The sequence below is a fragment of the Poecilia mexicana genome, unplaced genomic scaffold (assembly GCF_051168715.1).
Source record: "Poecilia mexicana isolate PSO_F unplaced genomic scaffold, ASM5116871v1 scaffold_12, whole genome shotgun sequence".
NCBI lineage: Eukaryota > Metazoa > Chordata > Actinopteri > Cyprinodontiformes > Poeciliidae > Poecilia > Poecilia mexicana.
The window spans coordinates 23644938-23669375 of NW_028263381.1; the positions used below are offsets into that span (position 1 = coordinate 23644938).

The following is a 24438-nucleotide window of genomic DNA, read 5'->3' on the forward strand; positions in this document are numbered from 1 at the left end:
CAAAATTGGTCGATTATTTTAATAACCAATTCATCACAATTAATCCGATTAATCATTCCAGTCCTAATCTGAAATCTTTGATGTCTTCATAATTACAGGATTATGGAAACTCAGGAAAAAGCAGTTCTGATTTGGAGATTAAACTGAATGGAAAAAACTAAAACTATATTTACAGACAGTTATTTTTATCATAAATGCCAAACGTAACTATATTTTTTGCAGTTTGGTTTAATTATTGCTCTGACTCAGTTTTTTAATCACCAATGAGCCTTTTTGAGTCTGTTTACTCTGATTAATCGGTTAATAAATTAGTTGACAACTATTTAAATTATCGATTAATCACGATTAATCGTTTCAGCCTCATTTTCATGTAATCTGGAGAAGCAGAAATCACTTCAACAGAACCTGCTGGGTTTCTGTAGACTGATAAAAACATTTCCAGCAAGGTTCTCAACTATAGTTTTGACCTAAATACTGCTCCGAATGGGTTTTATTTTAATCATCAATGGGCCTTTTTAGAGTCCATTTACTCTGATTAATCGATTAATGAATTAGTTGACGGTTATTTCAATTACTGATTAATCACGATTAATCGTTCCAGCCCTATTTTCATGTTATCTGGATGAGCAGAACAGGATGTAGGACCTGTTGGGTCTTTGCAGACTGCTGCAGCTCCTTAAACATTTCCAGCATGGTTCTCTGCTTTAGCACTTTGGTTTTCTTCTTGGGAACCAAGCTGTACGTTCCCATCCTCCTCTTCTTCTTCCGGGATGAAAACACCGTAGAGTACGGCCCTGGGGAGAGAAGAGGAGACCATCACAGTGCGTCCCAGCTGTGAATCTGAACTCCGGACGTTGTCGTACCCAGGCGATGCTTGGCAGCAGCTGCAGAATCTGCAGGAGAATCTGCAGGAGCTGTCGGCTCTGTGGGAGCTGCTGGTGAAGCAGTGTGTGCTGAAGCTGGCGTTTCTGGTGGACTCTGAGGTAGATGGTTCGGTGGCGGCGGAGACGACTTCTGCACATCTGGTGCGACTGGAGACTCCGATTTGACACTGTTTGCTTGTCTCAGCTCCTTGTTGATAAGCTGCAGGCGACAGAAACGATGAAACGTGAGGAGCGCTGCTCTGTGGCGCCGTGAGGGTTACAGGCTCTGGGTTTTATCACTACACTCTTTACGTCTAAATGTTACGTTCCAGGGTCAAATGTTTGGTTTTCTTTCTGCTTTTGCTGCTTTTTTAAACATAAATACAAAGATTCAAGGTGGAGGTTTCCCCTCAGATCAGACTTAAATTTCCCAAAAACCAAAGAAAGTAAGAAGATGGATGGATGCTTACATGAAACAGAGAAACTAAAAGATGAACTTGTGTCTCAATAATCAATAAATAATAATAAATTAAAACGAGTTTAATCATTTCCATCTGCATGATTTACCATCTTTCTCTGGATGATAAAACTCTTCAGTCTGGTGTTTTGGTCTGAACTTTGAAGGACATTTTTGTTTACGGAAACTTCATAATTCATTTTATTTGTTGTTTTCTTTATTTATTCTGGATATTTAAAATGTTTTTCAGCTCCAGTGTTAAATATTAATTGAAATTTGAGGATTATTATTATTCCATTACGGATGTAATAATTGAAGATGGCCCAAAATCAACAATACAATCGTTTATCGTGATAATTTCTGGGTTGATTTATCGTCCAGGATCGTTTGTTGGGCCTGTTTGTGGTTCAGACATCAGAGATGAAGACGCGGCGGAGGTGATCGTACCTTCTGAGCCGGGCTGACCGCCGGTCTCGACATGGTCTTCCTCGCTCTGTGAACAGTAACCGGCGGCGGAATCGTGACGGGACTTGAAGCAAAGCCGTTTTTAGTGTCCGACATACTCCCCGTGCCGGGGGCGGTCCTTAACGCGCCTGAACTCTGTGCGCATCCCGCCGCCGCCGAGGCGCCGAGGGGTTTGGCTGTCTGCCCCCCCGGCGGCGAGCCCGAAGGCAGCCTGCTAGTCCTGAGAGGGGAAGAAACCCCCGAAGCGGGCGCCGCCGCATCGCCGCCGTCCTGCTGCTGCTCCTTAGCCAGGATGAACCCGTTGCTTCCAGTTACGGATCCGTGAGGCGTCTCCGTCTCCGCCGTGCCGTTTTCGTTCAGCGCCGCCTTGATGCCGCTGACCATCAGGTCCGCGTGTCGGCTGCCGTCGTCGCTGTCCGTGCCGTTAAGCATGATGGCCTCCGCCGCGGCGGGAGAGGCGCGTCCCGCCGCTGATGCTACGTCTTTGTCCTCGCCTGAGGCGGGAAACAGAAAAATAAGGTCAAACCAACCGGAACCAAACCGGAATCATCCAGGGTTTGATCTGGAGGCTGACCTGACTTCTCCTCTCCATGTTTCGGTGGATCCAGTCCCTCTTTCTTTGGAGGTGCAACGTTATCCACGGCTAAACCAGCGGGCTGCAGAAGAAGAAGAAGGAAGTCCATCAACTGTTAGGAGCCACTTAATTTACCTCAAAAGCAAGAAATACAAATAAATCTACAACACCTTTAAAATATAATCATCTTTATCGTGAAATATGTCAAGATTCAAACAAAGAAAGACGAACCAGACAGGAAAAATCAGATCAACCTCCATTAACAGATTAAAGCCAAAATGGACAAGAAGCTACAAAACCTGGAGGGAGAGGAAACACTGGACATGAAGGAGAAATGGGAGAAATATTAAATAACTGCTGATGAAGGGAATCCATGTGAAGAACGTTTCTTCAAAACGTCGACCCAGACAGGCAGAAATGACAGAAGGTCAGGCTGGAGGTCAAGGGGTCGAAACGAGCCGTCCTGAGTTACAAAGGGAGGAGATTATTACTGGGCCCAGTTTGAGTTAAACGATGAGAAGAAACGGCCAAACTGTGAAAAGAGTTTAATGAAACAAATGCAGCTCTGGAAAAAATGATGAGGCTCTTAAAACAATCAGATTCTCTGATTTTACTTTTTAAAGGTTTATCTTTGAGTAAAATGAACATTTTTATTTTATTCTATAAACTACTCCAAGCAAAAATGTATTATTTATTTGCAGAAAGTGAGAAATGGTCAAAGTAAAAAACCTGCAGAGCTTTCAGCCCTGAAATGAAGCAAAGAAAACCAGTTAATATTCACTTAGAAACAACAATATTAATGTTTTAACTCAGGAAGAGTTCAGAGGTCAATATTTTCATTGGGCTTCAGTGCAGCAGCAGCTTAATATTTTATGTTTAATGCAATGCTACCAGCAGTAAAGAGCAATAATTTGGAAAAGGATAAACGTCATTTAGGACTGAGATTTCCACTCGACATGAAACTAATGAAAAAGAGGCGACGCCCGTCGATGTTTTACTGAAAAGATGCTTCAATGTGGTTCTTCACTCTTTAACAGACAAAAAGAGGATATTTAAAAATCACATGAACTGAAAAGAGAACTGTAAAACATTGTGAACTAAATTTTCTTCATTTTGTTCCTAAATAAAATAAATTTTAATTGAAAAATGTGACGCTAAAATGAAATATTAGCACCAAAAAAGAGAATTTCTATATTTTGTGCATTTTTTTCAACTTGACTCACTTTATCTCCCCTAAACTAAACCAGAGGTGAAGAAAAGACACCAGCTAAACCTAAAAAACTACAATTTCTTTCAGTTTTTTTAGTGACGCCATCATGAGGAGAGTAAACAGAGACCAGATCAGTCAGCAGCTTGAAAGCATTTCTCAGAAATCCATCAATCGTCTCCAACGTCTGATAAACTTCCAACACTTTTTCACTTCAGGAAGAAACTAAGAACGTCGAGGGTTTGAATGAAACCATTTCAGTGCAAACATGAGAGGAAAGCAGCTTCAGATCAGCCTGACCTTTAACTGCAGCCCAGCCAGCGTTAATGACAACAGTTAGAGCTCTCGTCTGCTTCATGGAGGCCGAACAAAGCCGACTCTGAGTCAGACTTTCCCCGACATGGAGGAGCAGATTGTTCCCTTCAAACTGGCCCAATCAGAGGACTGGTTTGTCCATGTCTGCACATTAACACACCAGTCCAGACCGTTTCTGGTCAAGGATTTCTCTCCTTCACCTGCAGCTCAGACCCAAACATGAACCATCAGAGCAGACCACCACAGACCCAAGGCAGACCAGCACCTTGTCAATCAGCAACAGGCTCTGCCCACCATCTGCCCTGCAGCACAAAAACTGAGGCTGTTTCCCAAAGAGCGTCCAGTCTGAGTGGAGCTTGACCTGCCGCAGGAACACCTGGGAGCAGCCAGACCCGAGGAACGCTGCTGCTTCCTCCTTTTACTCAAAGGAAAACACAAAACCCGGCCTCTTCCCTCCCCCTAGTGGTGGAAGGTGGAAGTGGCGTTGGATTCAGTAGGCAGAGAGAGACAGAGGGGGGAAGGGAGGCAGAGAAAGCTGTCTGCAGAGCTCCGCCATTTCACAACCAGACTGTTTACTGACATGGCTCGGCCATTGCAGCGGTTTTCCACTAGATGGAGGACTGAAGGGGTTGGGAAGCTGGTGGATTGGAAAACTGAGGAATCTCCAAACCTGAGGGAGGAGATCAGCAGGCCTGAAGGCCTCAGTTACATGAAAACATGGTAGATTAGACCAAAGCTGCAGCTGGAGCTGAGAGCCATTAGAGGCCTGGAGGTCGACAACAACCAGGCTCCATATTTTGCATATGGGAACATTACAGAGCTTCAATCATTCAGTATCTCTCCAACGTGAGTCTGGTATGTGAAGGCCTGTGACCTATCTTTAGATCTGTTCCAAGAGGCCTGAAAACGCGCCGCAAAGTATGAACGCTTTTCACAAGGGGAGTTTACTCTGAAGGAGACGGAGGAAACGCCTCGACATCCAGACACCAACTGGTGATTTGAAACTGCTCAGACTTCCACATCGTCCTGATGATCTGTTCACTCCTCTTTGTGACGTCATACCAACAAACTTTAATGAGTTTTAGGGAAACTATGCAGATCTTTTCCTTTTTAGGTCAGTTCTGGTATTGTTAGCATTATTTCTATTTGGTAAATTCCAGATTGATGGAGATGTGAATGTGTTTTGGTGCCAAATGTGGGAACGAACCCCAGAAAAAAAGCTAAATCCTTATTATTATTTTGAATCATAATAAATGGACCAACATGTTTGATTTGTATTGTTTTTTAATGATGGCTCCTGATAAAATGTAATGTTTCTGATTTTCCAATGAACGGGTCTGAATCAGAAATGATCTGTGCCATCTTAGTTCCTGCTGTCCTCCAACCATAAAACTATAAAATTGCTGAAAATAAGTGAAAGAGATGTTTGACCAATGCGTGAGAAAGATGCATGAACAAAATGGCTGCTGTCGGGATCGACCCGTTTGAGATGGAGAAGGAAAATGCGTGAGTGGATGGAGCACCGATCTCATACTAAGACATAATTAGCTACCTGAGGAACATGAGCAACGTTTACAACACGTTGGAGCTTCAGGGCCTGAAATCCAAGCCGCATACAAGTCACGTTTCAACGGATTTGTAAAGGACGAACGACCTCCTCGTGTGAATGATAAGGTTCTGGTGACTGAATAAGTCCATGTACTAATAAACACATAGGGCTACATGTCTATCTTAGCTAGCAGATAAAAGCTACATTAGCTAAGCTAATTTTGCTAGTTCGGCAGTAAGTACTACAGTAAATACCTACCTTAGTACACAGAGGCGGGTAGAGAACTCAAAAATTGTAATCGAGTAACATTTGTAATCTACTGATATTGTTTATCAGTTAGATCAGGGGTGTTAAACTCCAGTCCTCAAGGGCCGCTGTCCTGCAACTTTTAGATGTGCCTCTGCTGCACCACACCTGAAAAGAATAATTAGGTCATTAGCAAGGCTCAGGAGAACCGATCTACACAGGGAGGAGGTAATTAAGCCATTTCATTCCAGTGTTTTTTACCTGTGGCACATCTAAACACTGCAGGACAGCGGCCCTGGAGGACTGGAGTTTGACACCCCTGAGTTAGATAGAAAGGAAGGCGGTGAGAGCTAGCTAAGCTTGTGGCTTGTTTATCGTTGTCATAGCAACGCCGTAGCAACTGCCTTCCCAAGATGGCTGCCAGGTACAAAGTTCACGGAAGCGTCTGAACTACGTATTGGTTTTTGTATAATGCTTTTGTGACTTTTTATTTTTGTGTTTTTATGATGTAAAACACTTTGAACTGCCTTATTATTGAAATGTGCTGAACAAATAAACCTGATTGATTGATTGATTGGTTGGTTGATTGATACAATAAAATAAGTCTTGTACAGACATGGACTTTGCACATGGACTCAACAACAAAGATATTAATTTTTAAAGACATGCCAGCTAAAGTAGTAAAACTAAATCTGAGGTGTTTTGTTGTAATAATCATACATTTAAATGGAAAAGCGAAAATTTGTACCTCTGTGAGGTACAGAGGTGGTAGCATCATGTTGGGTTACACTTCATAAAGCCAGCAGCATCATGAGGAAAAACTATGTGGTGAACATATTGAAGCAGCATCTCAAACTGGCCGCCTTCCAGATGGACGGTGACCCAAAGCAAACAGCCAGATTAGCTACAAAGTGGCTTAAGAACAACAAAGTCAATGTTTTAGAGTGTCCATCACAAAGCCCTAAGCTAAACCACTTAGAGATTTATGTGCAGAGCTGTTGAGGTGTGTAGCCTACAAATCTGACCCAGTTCTACTGGTTCTGTTGGGAGGAATGGGCCAGAACTCCAGAAAACTACAGTGAGAAGAGAGTGGAAGGAAAGTTTGACACAAGTTTTAGAGTTTAAAATGTAATTCTACCAAAAATGAAGAAATGTGAACATCAATAGAAATAATGCTAACAATACCAGAACTGACCTAAAAAGGAAAAGATCTGCATAGTTTCCCTAAAACTCATTAAAGTTTGTTGGTATGACGTCACAAAGAGGAATGTACAGATCATCAGGACGATGTGAAAGTCTGAGCAGTTTCAAATCACCAGTTGGTGTCTGGATGTCGAGGCGTTTCCTCCGTCTCCTTCAGAGTAAACTCCCCTTGTGAAAAGCGTTCATACTTTGCGGCGCGTTTTCAGGCCTCTTGGAACAGATCTAAAGATAGGTCACAGGCCTTCACATACCAGACTCACGTTGGAGAGATACTGAATGATTGAAGCTCTGTAATGTTCCCATATGCAAAATATGGAGCCTGGTTGTTGTCGACCTCCAGGCCTCTAATGGCTTTCAGCTCCAGCTGCAGCTTTGGTCTAATCTACCATGTTTTCATGTAACTGAGGCCTTCAGGCCTGCTGATCTCCTCCCTCAGGTTTGGAGATTCCTCAGTTTTCCAATCCACCAGCTTCCCAACCCCTTCAGTCCTCCATCTAGTGGAAAACCGCTGCAATGGCCGAGCCATGTCAGTAAACAGTCTGGTTGTGAAATGGCGGAGCTCTGCAGACAGCTTTCTCTGCCTCCCTTCCCCCCTCTGTCTCTCTCTGCCTACTGAATCCAACGCCACTTCCACCTTCCACCACCAGGGGGAGGGAAGAGGCCGGGTTTTGTGTTTTCCTTTGAGTAAAAGGAGGAAGCAGCAGCGTTCCTCGGGTCTGGCTGCTCCCAGGTGTTCCTGCGGCAGGTCAAGCTCCACTCAGACTGGACGCTCTTTGGGAAACAGCCTCAGTTTTTGTGCTGCAGGGCAGATGGTGGGCAGAGCCTGTTGCTGATTGACAAGGTGCTGGTCTGCCTTGGGTCTGTGGTGGTCTGCTCTGATGGTTCCTGTTTGGGTCTGAGTTGTACAAAAGACTCAGACTGTCTGGTAAAGGAGAGAAATCCTTGACGAGAAACGGTCTGGACTGGTGTGTTTCCAGTTGTTTCTGCCTCCTTTAGGTCTCTGATTGGGCCAGTCTGATAGGAAACGGTTTTCTCCTCCATCTAGGGGAAAATCGAACTCAGTGTCTGCTTTGTGTGTCTCTTCAGTTGTGAGCCCTTCTACCATTCAGATTAAAGAGGTTGCTGGAAGCAAGCAGGAAAGCAATAAGTGCATTCGTGCCTTGACTTTGTGAAGTTGCAGTTCTTGTGTGGCAGCTGCTCTTCATCTCGTCACTTTTGTTTGTCAAACGGTCACTGAACGTCTCCTGAACAGAGTCAAACCTCCTGAAGATCTGGGAACAACAGCCTCTAAACTCTTTTCTCCTTGAATGTTGCCTCATTGATTGACTGTAATTAATGATTTCTGAGCAGCTGAAGCTGAGAGCATTGAGGCACAGACAGCTGAAACCAGTTATTTACATACACTGTGTAAAAAGAAGGTGAATCTGTTTCCCTCGTTCCTTATTTTACACCAGTTGGGATCATCAAACTGATCTCTATTACCATGTGTTTGAATATTTTGGGAAAGCCAAGATGACGATGGATTTATAATCTCCTCAGCGGTTCATTAGGGAACGTAAGAAAACTCCTCACACTTTGCCTCCTTACCTGAAATAATGAGGAAACCAAAACTAATCAGCAAAAAGATCCGGAAACCAAATCTAGATCTCCACAAGCCTCGTTCTTTCTTGGGAAAACTTGAGGATTTTATTTAATTTTTTAATCCACAGCAACAATATTTGAATATTTGAAGTTTCTTTGAAAGCATATGATTAATTACAACATGACAATATTTTACTTCCTGATATCAAAATTAGAAAATTTGTTTCTTCTTGGGCTGCAAGTAACGACTATTTTAGTAATCGATTAATCCATCTATTATTCTGATGATTAATCATTTTTAATGACATTCTACAGGTGTTTATTTAACAACTTAAGACTTTTTTATACAAAATTAGAAATACTTTAAAAGACTCAAATAGGAAAGTAATTTGATTACTTTTTTAAATAAGAAAAACATTTTACTGCCTAAAATGCAACACGGTGCCACTCCTGTAGTAAATCAGGTGAAGCTGAAATGTTTATTATACTTACAGACAAAAGTGTTTTTATCTTAAATGCAAAATGTACATATTTTTACTAAATGTTTTGCTTAATTTCTGTTCTCGGTTTTTCACCAAACTGCCTTTTTTGACTCTGTTCACTAACGATTAATCGATTACTAAATCAGTTGATGATTTACTCTGATTGATCGTTTAAGCCCTAAGTTCTTCCCTGTTTATCAAAACAGCAGACAAAGTAACACTGAGAATACCAGCTCATGTTAAATAATGGTAACTGTACAGTATTAATTTTCTTATGTTTTAAATTTCCCCCTTAATTTATTGTCTCTTCTTCTATTTTTAGACATAATTTTGCTTTTGTTGACCTAAATTTGCTGACGGTTCACCTGGATTTCCCCACTGTGGGACATAAAAACTTATTTCTCCACTAATATCATTTAATGAAGGGTGAACCTATTTTAAATTATTCTTTTACAACTGCTTATTTAATGTGAGCTTCCATTTCTTCTTGTTCTGATGATTAATCGATTAATCAAATCAAGAACGTTCTGGAGCGTTTTCAATGAACCACTTAACCATTTTTATACAATATTAGAAATACATTAAAAGATGCAAATAAACATGATTAAATTCCTTTTTTAGATAAGACAATAAACATCTTTCTGCCTAAAATGCATCAATATAACATTATTCTAACATACACTTCATCATTTAGAGCAAAGATAGATCTGCAGCTAAAATTATTTCTCACATTAATATTTGCAAAGTTCAGCTCTTTCTGTTGTTAGACTAAAGATCAATATAATTTATGGCCGATCTGGTTTTTGAATAAACTGATTAAAAATTGGATAAGTTGAGATTTTATTTGCTCAATTTGACCCAGATGAAACTTAAACTGCCACTTGAGGAGTTCTGGGCAAAACATATTAACAGACGAAGGTTTTTCTTATCTGTTCTGAAATTTTGGCAAAATGACTGCTCTGAACATGTTGTTCTTTCAGCAAATGGCCTTTTCTTTAATCTTTATACTCCAGTTAATGATTAATCGATTACTATAAAGTAGTTCACAATTATTTCAATAAACGATTCATCGTAAGATGATTAATCATTCTAACCCGAATCAAATATTAAAATATATGATGTGCATCAACGTATTCTGTTAGTTTTCTCTTTTCTTGACAACAGAAGGAAGAATAAATGAAACTGGAGGAGAAACTGGACCAAATCAAACAGGAAAATGATGTTTGGCTCCAGATGTACACCGACAGCTCCCCTGCTGTGGCGTCAACCTTCAAAGTGAACAAACCATGCAGGGAATCCAGAAACACCCAACTGATCCTGACCCGAACAGAACCTGTGTGTTAACGCACCGACCAAAACAAAGGATAGTCTCCGGCTGTACAGGCAGCAAATGTTCGCCTGTTTTTCATTTTCAGTTCCCTGCACAAAAGATGCAGGTTGGCATGAAAGCAGTCGCTGCCTCTTTGTTGCAAACTCTTCAATCTTTGGCAGCATGTCAGTGCAAACATGAGAGGAAAGCAGCTTCAGATCAGCCTGACCTTTAACTGCAGCCCAGCCAGCGTTAATGACAACAGTTAGAGCTCTCGTCTGCTTCATGGAGGCCGAACAAAGCCGACTCTGAGTCAGACTTTCCCCGACATGGAGGAGCAGATTGTTCCCTTCAAACTGGCCCAATCAGAGGACTGGTTTGTCCATGTCTGCACATTAACACACCAGTCCAGACCGTTTCTGGTCAAGGATTTCTCTCCTTCACCTGCAGCTCAGACCTAAACAGGAACCATCAGAGCAGACCACCACAGACCCAAGGCAGACCAGCACCTTGTCAATCAGCAACAGGCTCTGCCCACCATCTGCCCTGCAGCACAAAAACTGAGGCTGTTTCCCAAAGAGCGTCCAGTCTGAGTGGAGCTTGACCTGCCGCAGGAACACCTGGGAGCAGCCAGACCCGAGGAACGCTGCTGCTTCCTCCTTTTACTCAAAGGAAAACACAAAACCCGGCCTCTTCCCTCCCCCTAGTGGTGGAAGGTGGAAGTGGCGTTGGATTCAGTAGGCAGAGAGAGACAGAGGGGGGAAGGGAGGCAGAGAAAGCTGTCTGCAGAGCTCCGCCATTTCACAACCAGACTGTTTACTGACATGGCTCGGCCATTGCAGCGGTTTTCCACTAGATGGAGGACTGAAGGGGTTGGGAAGCTGGTGGATTGGAAAACTGAGGAATCTCCAAACCTGAGGGAGGAGATCAGCAGGCCTGAAGGCCTCAGTTACATGAAAACATGGTAGATTAGACCAAAGCTGCAGCTGGAGCTGAGAGCCATTAGAGGCCTGGAGGTCGACAACAACCAGGCTCCATATTTTGTAGAGAAAATGGGAACATTACAGAGCTTCAATCATTCAGTATCTGTCCAACGTGAGTCTGGTATGTGAAGGCCTGTGACCTATCTTTAGATCTGTTCCAAGAGGCCTGAAAACGCGCCGCAAAGTATGAACGCTTTTCACAAGGGGAGTTTACTCTGAAGGAGACGGACGCGACGTCCAAACTGGTTCTTTGTTGTCTTTATCTTCATTTTAATAAAATATTCTTCCAGCTCTCTGCAGACTGATTCAGAAACAGGACACAGAACCTACATGACCAAAGCAAGAACAACATCAAAGCTATAAAAGCCACAAATTGGGAGAAATTTCTACAACTTTGTCAAGTCTGCATTTTGTTTCCGTTTGAGGAAAGACATGCTGTAAATGATCGGAGTACCTTCGTTTTGAGATCCGTCCACAGACAGGATCCAACACGTAAACCCTCTGATGGCTTTTGGATAACTCGACACAAACAACAATTATGGCTTCAATACATTAAGACTTTCAATTCAAGAATCGTCTTAAAACAGAAGAGAAACTCAAACCAATTGTTTTTATTTTAGAAACAATGAGGCAAGGCTGCATGTCTTCAAAGCACCTAAGGCCAACCGAGAAAGAGCACAGCATGTCTTTCCTCTCTGTCTCAAGGAAGCATCATACCTGCTTTCTTCTCATGGCCTCCACTGAGAAGAAGAAGGCGTCAGAAAGGGAGTGGGGGAGGAGGAAGAGGAGGAGTGCGTGGGGTAAGAGAGGAAGAGGAGTGGTGGGGAGGACAGAGAGAGAGGGAGAGAGCGCAAAAACCTGCTGAAGAGACTGCTCCCGATTTTCTTTTCTTTCCCCGCATGTGCATTCACCTCGCCGGTCATGTGACCTGTTGGCTCCCTCTGTCGGTTCTCCTCCTCTTCCTCAAAACGGTCTCCACTGAGCATGCTCAGTCACTTCAAACTGTAACACCACTCCGTTTCTCTCCACTGGTTGACCTCTGAAGATATCCTTTGGAGCCAAGTCACCATGGAGGGGCTCAGACGTCAAGGCCAATCAAAGCAAATGGAGATGGATGTGGTTTTAACACACACTTACTCATATCACCCCGAAATATCTTTGAGTCATTTCTGAAGATAAACATCCAATCAGTTTTTATGAGAAAGAACAAAAACAGGTTTAATCGAGTGCAACATGGACTCTGCCGTCTTCAATTTGACTGAAGGAAAGAAGCAGAAAGACTTGGCCGACCAAACGCACAAAACAAGTCCAAACAGCTACAATCTGATCTGCCTTGAAAGGAAAACACTTAAAACAGAGGAACAGCAAGAAGAGAAAAGGAGACTGTTCAATAAGGTTCAATCAGAAACCGACCGGATGAATTAAAACCATCAAATCTCCTCATTAATGTAGCAAAACCAACTAGATGGTTCATGATGCTGGTGAGCTCAAGACAAACAGGCAAGAATTACCTTAGTTCTAGATAATAATAATAAAAAACAACCTGTCAACCGCACAGGGAAATTCAATTAGCAGATATCAGAACCTTCTGCTCTTTAAGTCATTTTTTAAAGACTGTTCCTGATTTAATATGTGTAAAATTATGAAATGGTGCAATAAATCATAAAAATCCTGTTTTAATCAAGTTCAAAGTTTCCCCCAGAAAACTTGCTAAACCTGGTGGTTGGGCGTTAACTCGTGTTTTTTAGTTAAAACATATTCAAAGTTGACATGAAATTTGAAAATGTCACTTGATAATTATGTGTTATTGAAAGATCAATACCTGAAGTATAAAGTCTTTAAAAAATGCAAACATTTTAAAGAGACTTAAATAAATAAGCATTGCTTAGCCTGGTGGGGGCACAAGTAAAGCCTGGAGGCCTGCCAGGCTTATATTACACTGGGGGAAACCCTGATGTTTAACAAGTACTTTTCTCAAAAAACACCAGGAAAGGTACTGGTTGTGCATACTACGGCTGGGTAATATGGCTGAAAAACAAATCACGACATAAGCATTTCCTATCAGTCAAAATAGATAATTATGGATGAGTTTTTCTGTTTTAAATATCTGAAATACTAGCAAACTGGTGACGTTTCCTGTTTTATCCACGGTTTTCACTCCACACCGTTGTTTATTTTTACATAGTTATGAGGCACAGAAGCAAAACTTTAAACTGCTACTGTGCAAGTTACTCAACAGGTTGTTGCTAGGTAACCAAAGAGAGTGAGTTGCTAGGTAACCAAAGAGAGAGTGAGTTAGTTGATGCCACCAGGATTGGTTAACTGCCACGAGAGGCTGAGTCGCTAAAACCTTTCCTCTGCCTACATCCCCCAGAATGCTGTGCGGTTCTGGATCGAAGTTCAGTGAAATTATTGAACATTCTGTTGGACATATTTTTATCATGTCTATCGTAACATATCTTGTTATTGATTTATTGCCAGCCCTGATGTGTTCTCTGCACTCACAGCAAGGAGGAGCCATAACTTCCTTCAGTTTAACAGAAACAAAACTAAAGTAATTATTCTTGGACCTAATGGGAACGATGAAGAGTCAGCTTCAGCTAGAAACTAGTAGTCAGGTCAGAAATCTGAGTGCAGTGATGAACTCTGACCTGAACTTTCAGAGACACATAAAGACAGTTACAAAGGCAGCCTTCCATCACCTGAGGAATATTTCTAGGATTAAAGGACTAATTTACGTTTAGTTGACTTGATTCCTGCAACATTGTCTTTGCAGGTTTGTCAAACAGTCACTGAATATTTGCAGTAATCAGATTTTTCTTCTGACTGTACTTTCTCAAAATATTTCTTTCTGAAATAGTTTGACTTCAAGAAGATGTCAGAAAAAAAGAACATCTTCCCCAAACAAACCACTGGGCCAAACAACAACAACCGTGTTACTGCTTGATGACATCCTACTTTCTGGTTAAACCCATGAGTGAGATTACTCTGTTAGGCCTAGAAAAGCACCGACATGACAGTCATGACCAGAAGATTGGATGGTTTCCATTGCCGTTCCTCCAATACCAGCTTTTATTTGCTGTCCTACTGTGAACTTCCAGAAGTTCCCATTGATAACGTATTGATAACGCATTGGCCTGCAAAGCAGCCAGTTAGCCATTTCTGAAATATTTTAAAGAAAATGCAGCTTGCAAAGCTAAAACACATGGGCACAATACCACTGGACGTGGTGTTGGTTGGCGTTTTAGCCAGTACGATTGGCTGTAGCCCCAAGAATGGCAATAAGGAAACTGTGGACATTAGCTCCTATGGCAGAGCTAAGATGGTTTCCACTGTGTGCATAAAGTATATTTGGTGTTTGAATGATAAGAATAAGCAGTTATATACATTCTTAGAGGTTCCAACTATTTGTGAATTTCAGCTATTTGCTGGTGGTTGTGGTCCCTAATCTCGCAAATACCGTGGGATCGATTTGTTTAAAATGTGTAAAATTAAAGTAGAAAGGGACAAAATGTATGCAAGTGTTCAGGTATATCATACTTTTACACAATTAAGAACATTTAATCCAAAGATAGTTTAATTAAAAACACTTTTATAGTTTGTAATTTTAACGCACAAGTACCTCTGACACAAACAGGTTAGTGAATTTCTGAATGGTTGCCAGAAAGTTTCTTCCTTCAGCCACGAAGTATAAAGTGTCTATAAAGTAACATAACAGGTTCCATACAAACAAAGCAGGAAGCTTTTCACAGTAAAGGACATGTGACACACACTAACAATGAAAACTCAATATCAGATCTGCAAGCTTTGCTACACCTAGAAATATGACACATTCAGCACAGCAGACTGTACCCAGCCCTTCAGACAGAAACACCTCACACTCATTGTGTAAATGGGAAACTTCTCATCGGAGCAGACAGAAGTCACATTCGGTGTTCCCCAAGGGTCAATCCCTGGACACCTCCCATTTAATATCTACATGCTCCCACTAGCTCAGGTTATAAGTAAGATTAACTACCATAACTGCGCAGATGATACTCAGCTCTACATCACGATGTCACCAGTGACTCTCAACGAATGCTTAGAACAGATAAATGTGTGGATGAGCCATAACTTTCTCCAGATGAACAGAAATAAACCTGAGTTATTGTCTTTGGACTGAAAGAGGAACAAGTCAGCGAACAGATTCAGTTATTAGAGCTTCAAACGAGAGATCAGATCAGCTAAACCTTCAGAGCCACATAAAGACGGTTACAAAGTCGGCCTTCTATTGCTTGAAGAACATCTCCACATTTCTCCTGGAGAAACTCATCCATGCATTTATTTTCAGTTGCATCCATTTGTGCAGCAGCGTCTTCACAGGTCTGCCTAAAAGAAAATCAATCCTCCAGCTGCAGCTGATCCAGAGGCTGCTGCTCGCGTTCTCACTAAAACCAGGAAGATGGAGCACATAACACCAGTCCTTCCACTGGCTCCCTGTAGCTCAGAGAATAGACTTTAAAATACTGTTGTTAATGGGCCAAATCATCCATTCAACATGTATATTTATGTTGAATATTTGAAATGTCTTCCAGTTCCAGTGTTCTAAGCAAACATAAAACAGTTTTGTTTTGACCTAAAACTTTAAATGCATTGTAGCAACTTTAATATGCAACAATACAACAGTTCCAAGATGGTAAAAGATTATAAACCAGAAATCTTATTCCAGACAGTTTCTTCTGTCTGAAACAAAATATTTTCTTCAATATTTTTCTTAAATGGGCCTGACACACTCCTCAATCTTTAGTGTCATAATTGGAAAAAAAGAACAGAAAGGAGCGTTTGAGCAGAACCACCACTTTCTGAGGACAATGGAGTTACAAAGTTGTGGTAACCAAACACAACCCAAACAAACGGATCCGCAGCTTCCCCTAAAGTCAGCAACTAGGGAGTTTTAATGTTTCTTATTCAGCTGCAGTGATGAATAAACCAAAGCTTCATGTCAGCGTTTGCCAACAATTATAAAGTCTGGAGCTCTTGATTACTGACTTACTCACCTGCAACGAAAACAAACAGAAATGAAACATTGCTGGCAGAGACAGATGGACTAAAGTCCAAATCCAAATGCCTGTTGGATTCAACCAGCCCCAAATGCAACATGAGTCTTTCTAATGGCAGACATGGAGACCAGGAGTTCAACACTGAGGGTTTTCCTAATGGTTGCCTTTCCACGGTGCATTCAGGTACAACAGGTAACATAACCAGTCAGTCTATTTTCTAAAATCCTACAAAAAAGCTGATGAAATCAAGTTATTTTAAGAGTATTTTTAATTTCTTAGTTTATTTTGAACTTTATCGGAACATGAGAGAGTAAAAAGAAAGAAAAAAATAGAATAAGGTAAACAATCGACAGAGATCACATACGGGGTTCCTCAGGGATCCAGTATTGGACCTTATTTATTTTTTATGGCCTTTTAGGCCCAAGTAACAAAGCACAATGAATAACCCTGTCGCAATAAGCAATTAATCAATTAAAGGCATGTTAGAAAATAATAAGCTCGATAATTTCCATTCTGAAGATTAATATTTTGGAAGGGAATTATGTGTAATCTGTTTTATTTATGGCTTCAGTTGTTTGCGGCTTTTATTTCTGTTTTGTATATTTATGTTGAATATTTGAAATGTCTTCCAGTTCCAGTGTTAAATGTTCTTAGAAAACTTAAGTTTATTTGAGAGAGCAAACTTATTGAATTTGAAAATGGTTTCAAAATAACATTAATGTTTATCGCACTAATTTCTGGGACAATTAATCACGACAGGCCCAGTCGTACCATTATTATGCTTTATAACGTAACAGAAAGTTACAGAATAAGCAGAAGTTACTCAATCCTGGCAGAATCAATTAGCAAAATGAGCCTGTCTCACACCAACTCCTCCAGTTGGAAAAGTCAAAAGAAAAAAACTGTTATTGCTGTTACTTCAGAGTCCTGATAAGGTTGCTTTGCATACCTTATCACTAAACTTCCCTCCAACGGCTTGAAGCCAGGATACCAGCAAGAGAACCAAAAATCTCAGTTAAGCTACTGGAGATGCACATGTGACCAAAACTTGTCCATTTTCATCTCAGCTGCCATCAACAGGTGACCAGCTGGTTGGGAAATCTAAAATCAGACCTTATTTCAAAGCAGTAAATACACCACGTCTCAATTCTGTGTATTTTCAGAGCAGATCAGGTGAGAAAACGTTAAGTCAGGTGAAGAACTAAAGCTGTAAGAAACTACTCAATCATTTTAGCACAAGACATGTCTGGTTAATTCAGGCTGTAAGGATGCAAAACAGAGCAAAGCTTCAGCAGATAACATGAAGGTTGGGAAAATTAGAAAGAAATCTGACTATATTTTGAAGGGTTAGGGGTTAGCAAAAGAAAAAAGGAAATGAGATGTGATTATTGATTGTTTCAGTTTGGTTTTAAACGCCTCTATCCACAAAATCTGTAGGATTTTTTTGCATTTTATGACCAACTTTGGACTGTTTTCAAGAAATTATTGTTTTATAAACACCGTCAGATTTTCAATGTATCTGTAAGGTAACAAACTGTTTTATTTATAAATCAGCAGGTTGCAGATTTACAAAATTGATAATTGAAACTATTGGACAAACATCTTTAGCTTTGATACGAACACAATTAGCTATTTATTATATAATGAAATGAAAATATACCATAACACCAAACACTCAGTTACCTTGACAATAGTCCAGGATACAAACAATTAGGATTTTACACTGAAACCAGAATGCTGTCTGAGCGCCCCCTGCCGAGTGACATCATGCATTACCTCTTAAATATGTATAAAATAAAAAAGAAAACAAAAACTGAAGCTCAAAACAGATGCTGTGAACATTAAGGCTTATTTTAGTTTGTTTGTTTTTAATCTGCAGCTGTCTCTTTAGTTATTTTTCATCATAATTATTTCCTTTACATGAAAATAAGGAAAATCAGAAACAGCACTGCTCTCTTTTAAACCATAAGGCAGCACAAGGAAATGATGAAATCCGCTTTCACCTTATAAGAACAAGCAATCGCAAGCAGAAAAACTGCAAATATTAGGTTTAAGAGGTGAAAAAGTACAGAATAAAACCGGTTTCAGAGCTGGCGCCTTGCTACAGTTGCATTCATTAGTCGGTTAGCTTTCATGCTGTAAACCACAGCAAAGACAGCTCTCTCCAACCAGCTGCAGCTACAAATATTTCTAAGACTGCGTCGTGTTTTCCACAGCAATCAGGCTCCAATAAAAGACACTCTGTGGTTTTATATTTGATAGAGAGAAGCAGTCTGCTAACTAGCATCGCTGCTAGCTAGCCTACCAGCGCTCTTAATTAGCCTCCGGTTAGCCGGGAAAGATGAAAAACAGCTAAAAACTATGAATAATATGGCCTCGTGATGCTCGGCTAAACATCTGCATGTTTTTATGAGCGGCTAAAGGTGGACACAGCTTCAGGGATAGTGACAAGGACCGGGAACGTGTATAACTAAGCCCCGATGGTTAACATAGCAACGCGCCAGCGGTGATTATTCATGTTCCGGGGCACAGCATCTTCCTGCACATTCAGTTGTCCTCCGGGTCCAGCACAAAAGCACAAGACTGCGAGCTGGCAGCGAGCAGCTCACGGTGAAACTACAACCAGACACCGGCTTTCTGCTCGCCTACAGACCGACTCCCTGGCTGTACGGAGGGAATTCGGTCCTACGGGCACAGGAAAAGAGCAGCGAAGTGTGACGAGTTTAGCGTAGAAAGAGCTCTCATACTCACCTCGGTTTCTACCGAAGCCATGGTGCCTGGACGTTGGCTCCGCCCACTACCGATTGCGTCACGTTTATTGATTCGCAATCAGCGACACCACACCTTAGATTAGAGACATTAAACGGTAATGCTGTCCATCATTTATCAGAAATAAATACTGACTAGTTACATTTACTCAGGTACATTTACTTGAGTAATGGAATATTTTTTACTTTTACTTGAATAATTTCAATATGAAGTATTTCTACTGTTACTTGAGTTAATTTTATGAATTTCCTACCCACTGAATGAAAAACAAACATGTTTTGACCAAAAATTCACCAGACAGACCTGAAGTTTTTGTTACAGTTTTATAAGTTTTTTATCGAAAGAAACTGATTTGTAAACTTATTTCTTGTCTAATGTTGTTATTTTTTGTTACTTATTTGAATTATTGTCATTTTGGTCCTTAAAATACCAAAATTTCCACTTAACTTTATATTTTGGTCTGTCCAATTATGTAACTTTCAAATATGAAGGGATTGATAATTTGAGTAATTTCTTTGATGGCTAAGTTTTACTTTTACTTGAATAAAAGTATGTTGAAGTAGTAATACTTTTTCTTGAGTATATTTTTTGGGTACTATGCCTCTCGACATCAGACAGAGGAAAACATAAACGGCAAATTCTGATATCTTAACTACTAGAATGAAGTGTTTTGGAGTGTCAGAATTCAGTAGCAACGGCCATCAATTTCTTTATTTATTTTGCTTTCGACATATGGGAATTAGTAGAAGCCGATTGGAAAACAGGAAAACTTGAAACTAAGAACAAATTAAATTAGTTAAAAATGAAGCGTATGGAACTAATATTTAAAGTTGGTATTGGGATTCTTCCGTTGACAATATTCAGGTGTTTATTGTATTTATTTTGATTTATTTGACTTTTCAAACGCTTCAATAGATAGAAGAACATAGCTTGTCTATAAACAAGAGGTCTCACTTTAACATAAACTGTAGGTGTGTCTGTATTTCATTCGATTGTGTTTAAAACAAGTTTGTTGTTCATTCAGTGAAGTTACTCGAGTGGGTAGAGTATCCAGAAATTTTACTCAAGTAAGAGCAGCGATACTTCATAATAATATTACCTAAGTTAAAGCAATCATTACAGAGGAGTAAAACTACTCCTAAAAGTTATTTCTCAAATAATTACCCAAGTAAATGTAACTATGTAAAAGTAAATTTAGTTGGTTACTGTTTACCTCTGCTCTTTTTATTAACTAAATTAGTAGGAGGGATACTGTTTATAATTATAAATTTACATATGTTTAGGTATCAAACTAGTATCCCCATCAACATTTCATTCCAGTTGGTGGCGCTAATGCACCAGAACGTTCCTTGCCAGCCGCCGTTACCAGAGAAGAAGAAGTTGTAAAGGAACACCCGCCATTCAGGAGCGCTTCAGTTCAGTTTTCACGTTTAAACCGCCTCTCTGTTTGCTGTGTTAGCTGCAGTCAGCTGCAGAAACATCCACTGGACGTTAAAGAAATTCATTTTAACTGAACTTAGCGGCGGGAATCTCGCTAAAAGCCAACATGACCCAACAAGCCGCGGCTCTTCAGACCTACAACAACGAGCTTGTCAAGTGTAAGTCTCTGCTTTTACATTTTAACTGCCTAAATAGATGTTTTCTGTTTTTAAAGCGGGTTGTCATGTTGTTTCGGTTCAAAATCTGCTCCCCGTAAACAGCGTAACAGTAAAACGATCAGTTTTAACTGGGCGTACTTTCATAAAATAACCCTTTCACGCTCTGTAAATGATTTTAGTTGTAAAAACAAAGATTTAAATTTGGTGTAAACCACAGCCTAAATCTGTTAACCTTCAAGACGGCACAGTACAATCTGATTAACGCTCACAGATTAAGATATCAAGTTAAAGTCATCAGCTTCTAATTCTCTGCACTGCACGTTGATGCAGCTGTAAGCATTAATTTAGCTGTAGTTGTAACTTTTAATCACTTTTCTGAAACATCCATCCTCATCTGAGTGAAGAAACGGTAGAAAAGCCTGGATGAAATCCTTCTTGCCTCATATAATCTGTTTAAGGTCTTGCAGCCTCTGAGGACGGTTAGTCTGAGATTATTTTTAGGCTGAAGTTTTAAATATAGCTCTTTATTTCATGTTAAAGGTTGTGGTGAACAAAACCTATGTCATAAAAAAGTTAAAGGAAGTTTAAATTTTATTTGCAGTAATGATAAAACCATAAGTCTTTTGCGACAAGTTAGAGATGCACCGATCAACTGGCCAGAGATCGGAATCGACCGATTTTTTTCTTTTTTTTTTTTTTCTTGATCAGCTCTCATTGGTACGATGGAGTATTTTTATTACATATTTTTTCTTGCACTACTATGACTGTTTTCTTAAATTATAATTTTATTCTCTTATTGTACATTGGATACCGAATGCTAAAAAAAAAAAAAATTCATCCTCTTAAATGCATTGCGGCCGACCACCAGGGGGCTCCACTCATCTCTAATCTATGAAATGTTTTGATTAAAACAAATATGCTAGCAGCAAACCATTAAAACGCCTCCTCTCATTGCAGGAACGTAGCAGGTAATTTTTCGACGGTTCTTTTAAGAACAACCTTCTCTTCCATCTCGTCAGGTATCGAGGACCTGTGCTCGAAGCGGGACGAGCTGAACCGCCAGATCCGGCTGGAGGAAGACGAGAAGGAGCGACTCCAGCAGGACATCCGGCTTCTCTCTGAGAAGCTGAGCCGGGTCAATGAGAGCATGGCGCAAAGACTGACCACCAGGGCCAACCTGGACCGCACCATCGCAGAGACGGAGGCTGCATACGCCAAGGTATTCATGTTAGCTTAATAATATCATAATGCCAAGGTATTCATGTTGGCTTAGCATCATGATGCCAGGGTATTCATGTTGGCTTAGCATCATGACGTCAAGGTATTCATGTTAGCTTAGCATCATGATGCCAGGGTATTCATGTTAGCTTAGCATCATGATGCCAGGGTATTCATGTTGGCTTAGCATCATGACGCCAAGGTATTCATGTTAGCTTAATAATATAATGCCAAGGTATTCATGTTAGCTTAATAATATCATAATGCCAAGGTATTCATGTTAGCTTCGCATCATGACACAAAGGTATTCATCTTAGCTTAGCATCATGACACCAAGGTATTCATGTTAGCTTAGCATCATTGTGGGTCTTATTGCAGGTACTTGCAAAAAGTACAGGAGAGTTTTTGTTTCAAAAACTGCAAATTTGACATCAATACTTGTGGATTTCGATAATTATTGATTAGTTTTTTGTTTTAAATATCTGGAATATTACCAAACTGCTGACTGCTTTATCCAGTTTCCTCCCCAAGCCGTTATTTGCTTTTTTGTTGTTGTAATTTTTAATCAGTTTTGAGGCGCAGTGAGGAAACTTGAAACTGCTGCTGCATCAGTTACTTAGCAGGTCGTTGCTAGGCAACCAAAGTTGGGAGGGGAACTTGAAACTGCTTCTTACCCAGAAGGTTGTTGCTAGGCAACCAGAGCGCGAGTGAGTCAGTTGATTCCACCAACTTTTATATTCAGTATTCCGAATATTGAATATTAAATATTCTATCAGACGTATTATCTATTGATATTGATTACATGTCTGTTGCGATATCAGGTTTTTTATTTTAATTGGAAAATTGTGTTTTTTTGACGAAGTTTTGTGTACTTTTGTAATGGAAACTTGACCAAACCAATACCAGTGGGGAAAAATAAGTTTTTAAGTTTTTTTCCCCCACATCCTTATAAAGCCTTAAATGAATTCTTATCTGACTTGTTATTGCTGAACTCCCTTCGTCCTCTGGCTAATTACTGAAAACAGAAACTCCTGAACTGGTCTGACTGGGAAAACATCAGGAAGCCATGACGCTCTGGTCAATGATCTCCTTCTAGCATAAACAAACAACACAATAGATATTTAAGATTAGACACTGAGTTTTATCGTCTTGTGGATGGTGATGCCGCTCAGCTCCTGGTGCGTTAAAGGGAGGTGAGACAATCCAGGAAGAAAAGATGGCCGAATTTAGACTAAAGACGTTCTCTTTTCTTAAAAAGCTTTTTAAATAAATGCCAAAACAGTAAATATAAAATGAAAATGTCTTAAGGAAATGAACTTAATTATTGAGGAAAGTATCATAAATCAAGTATAAATCTGAATGATTTTTTTTCTTCCAATAAACTTTCTACTAATATGCTTAAAGCTTTTTTGACAATGAAGCTGACTGCACAAGATATAAAGTTTAAATAATAATTATCTACGGTAAATTTACTTAAATGTATATTCAAGTACATTAAAATCTAAATAAACATTCTGTTAAAGTTTTTTCTTCCACTAAACTTTCCTTTTAAGCACCCAAATATAAGATGCAGGATTCAAAATAGGTATTACAACAGACAGAAAATGTATTTTCAAAACAATTAGGAAAGTATTATAATTCAAGTATGAATGAAAATTACCCTTTAATTCTTACAGTTTTTCCTTCCACTTAACTTTCCACAAAACATGCTGGGATATAGAACTCTGTGCAGCTTTTTTAACAGAAACATAAATTGAGTTTTTTTTCCATTTTGCTTCCAAAAATCCCTTAAATGAACAGAAACATTGGAATAAATGATGTGAGGAAATGTTCTGGCCTGTTTTTATTTAATCTGCTTTCGTTGTTTTTCCTCTGCAGATCCTGGAGAGTTCCCAGTCTCTCCTGAGTGTCCTGAAACAGGAAGCGGGAAACCTCAACAAATCCCCTGAGCAGTGGAAAAAGTAGCACCAAGAAAAACACTCTGAACTCTGCTGGACCGTCATTTTGCACTTTTAAACCCACTTTCCTGTGTTCATTTTAATAATATATATTTTTTTCTCATTTTAAAGTAATAAATGTTTGATTCTTTCCAGTCACTCATTCACAGCACATGTTTTAATTCAGGTTGTTTATTTATTCAGCTTTTATTATACAAGTATGACATCTTCTTATTGTTTTTTCAGCTTACAGTAAGCACATAGAGAGTTACAGACAGGAAGTGAGTAAAAATGAACCAGGAAGTGAGGCGTTTGGTTTCAGATGGAGAGCAGGAAGAGGTGGATGGATCATCAACACGCGCAACGCCTCCACAGCAGCTTAGCCACAGCAGCCAAAATTTAAAAAAAAAATCATGACCCTTGAACTCTCCCCCCCACCCCCATATTCACACATTTACAACCTGGAGTTTAGCAAAAGTAAGAACACTTCCGCTAATGTGCTAATAGGAAAGCTAATGTTTAGTTTAGCATCTCTGTGCTAACCTCTAGCACTCTTAGCTTCTCCTAATATTTATTCAGGTAAATTCTAAAGTGCTTCTTTGTAAACCTTCAGTTGAATAAAATTAGACATTGCAATCCTGAA

General features: G+C 40.0%; 2 protein-coding genes across 4 annotated transcripts in view; one reads left to right on the forward strand and one right to left on the reverse strand.

Moving 5' to 3' along the window:
- Positions 1-19128, reverse strand: part of LOC106920575 (histone-lysine N-methyltransferase EHMT1-like) — a 32613-nt gene extending 13485 nt beyond the window's left edge. For 2 of the 3 annotated variants that reach the window (XM_088011118.1, XM_014991683.2), the window contains exons 1-5: positions 19025-19128; positions 2360-2441; positions 1768-2279; positions 864-1083; positions 646-794 (exon numbers count right to left, since the gene is read on the reverse strand). In XM_088011118.1, the coding sequence (XP_087867244.1) occupies positions 646-794; positions 864-1083; positions 1768-2279; positions 2360-2441; positions 19025-19045 (984 nt within the window). In that variant the 5' untranslated portion in view covers positions 19046-19128. Of the gene's footprint in view, positions 1-645; positions 795-863; positions 1084-1767; positions 2280-2359; positions 2442-11951; positions 11982-19024 lie in introns of those variants that run through there. The other variant, XM_088011119.1, reaches the window with a different exon arrangement.
- Positions 19129-20387: 1259 nt separating this feature from the next.
- ssna1 (Sjogren syndrome nuclear autoantigen 1) lies at positions 20388-24438 on the forward strand. The gene is made up of 3 exons (XM_088011120.1): positions 20388-20640; positions 21660-21859; positions 23737-24438. Exons 1-3 carry the CDS (start codon positions 20589-20591, stop codon positions 23821-23823), a joined length of 339 nt encoding a protein of 112 aa, XP_087867246.1. The 5' UTR covers positions 20388-20588; the 3' UTR covers positions 23824-24438.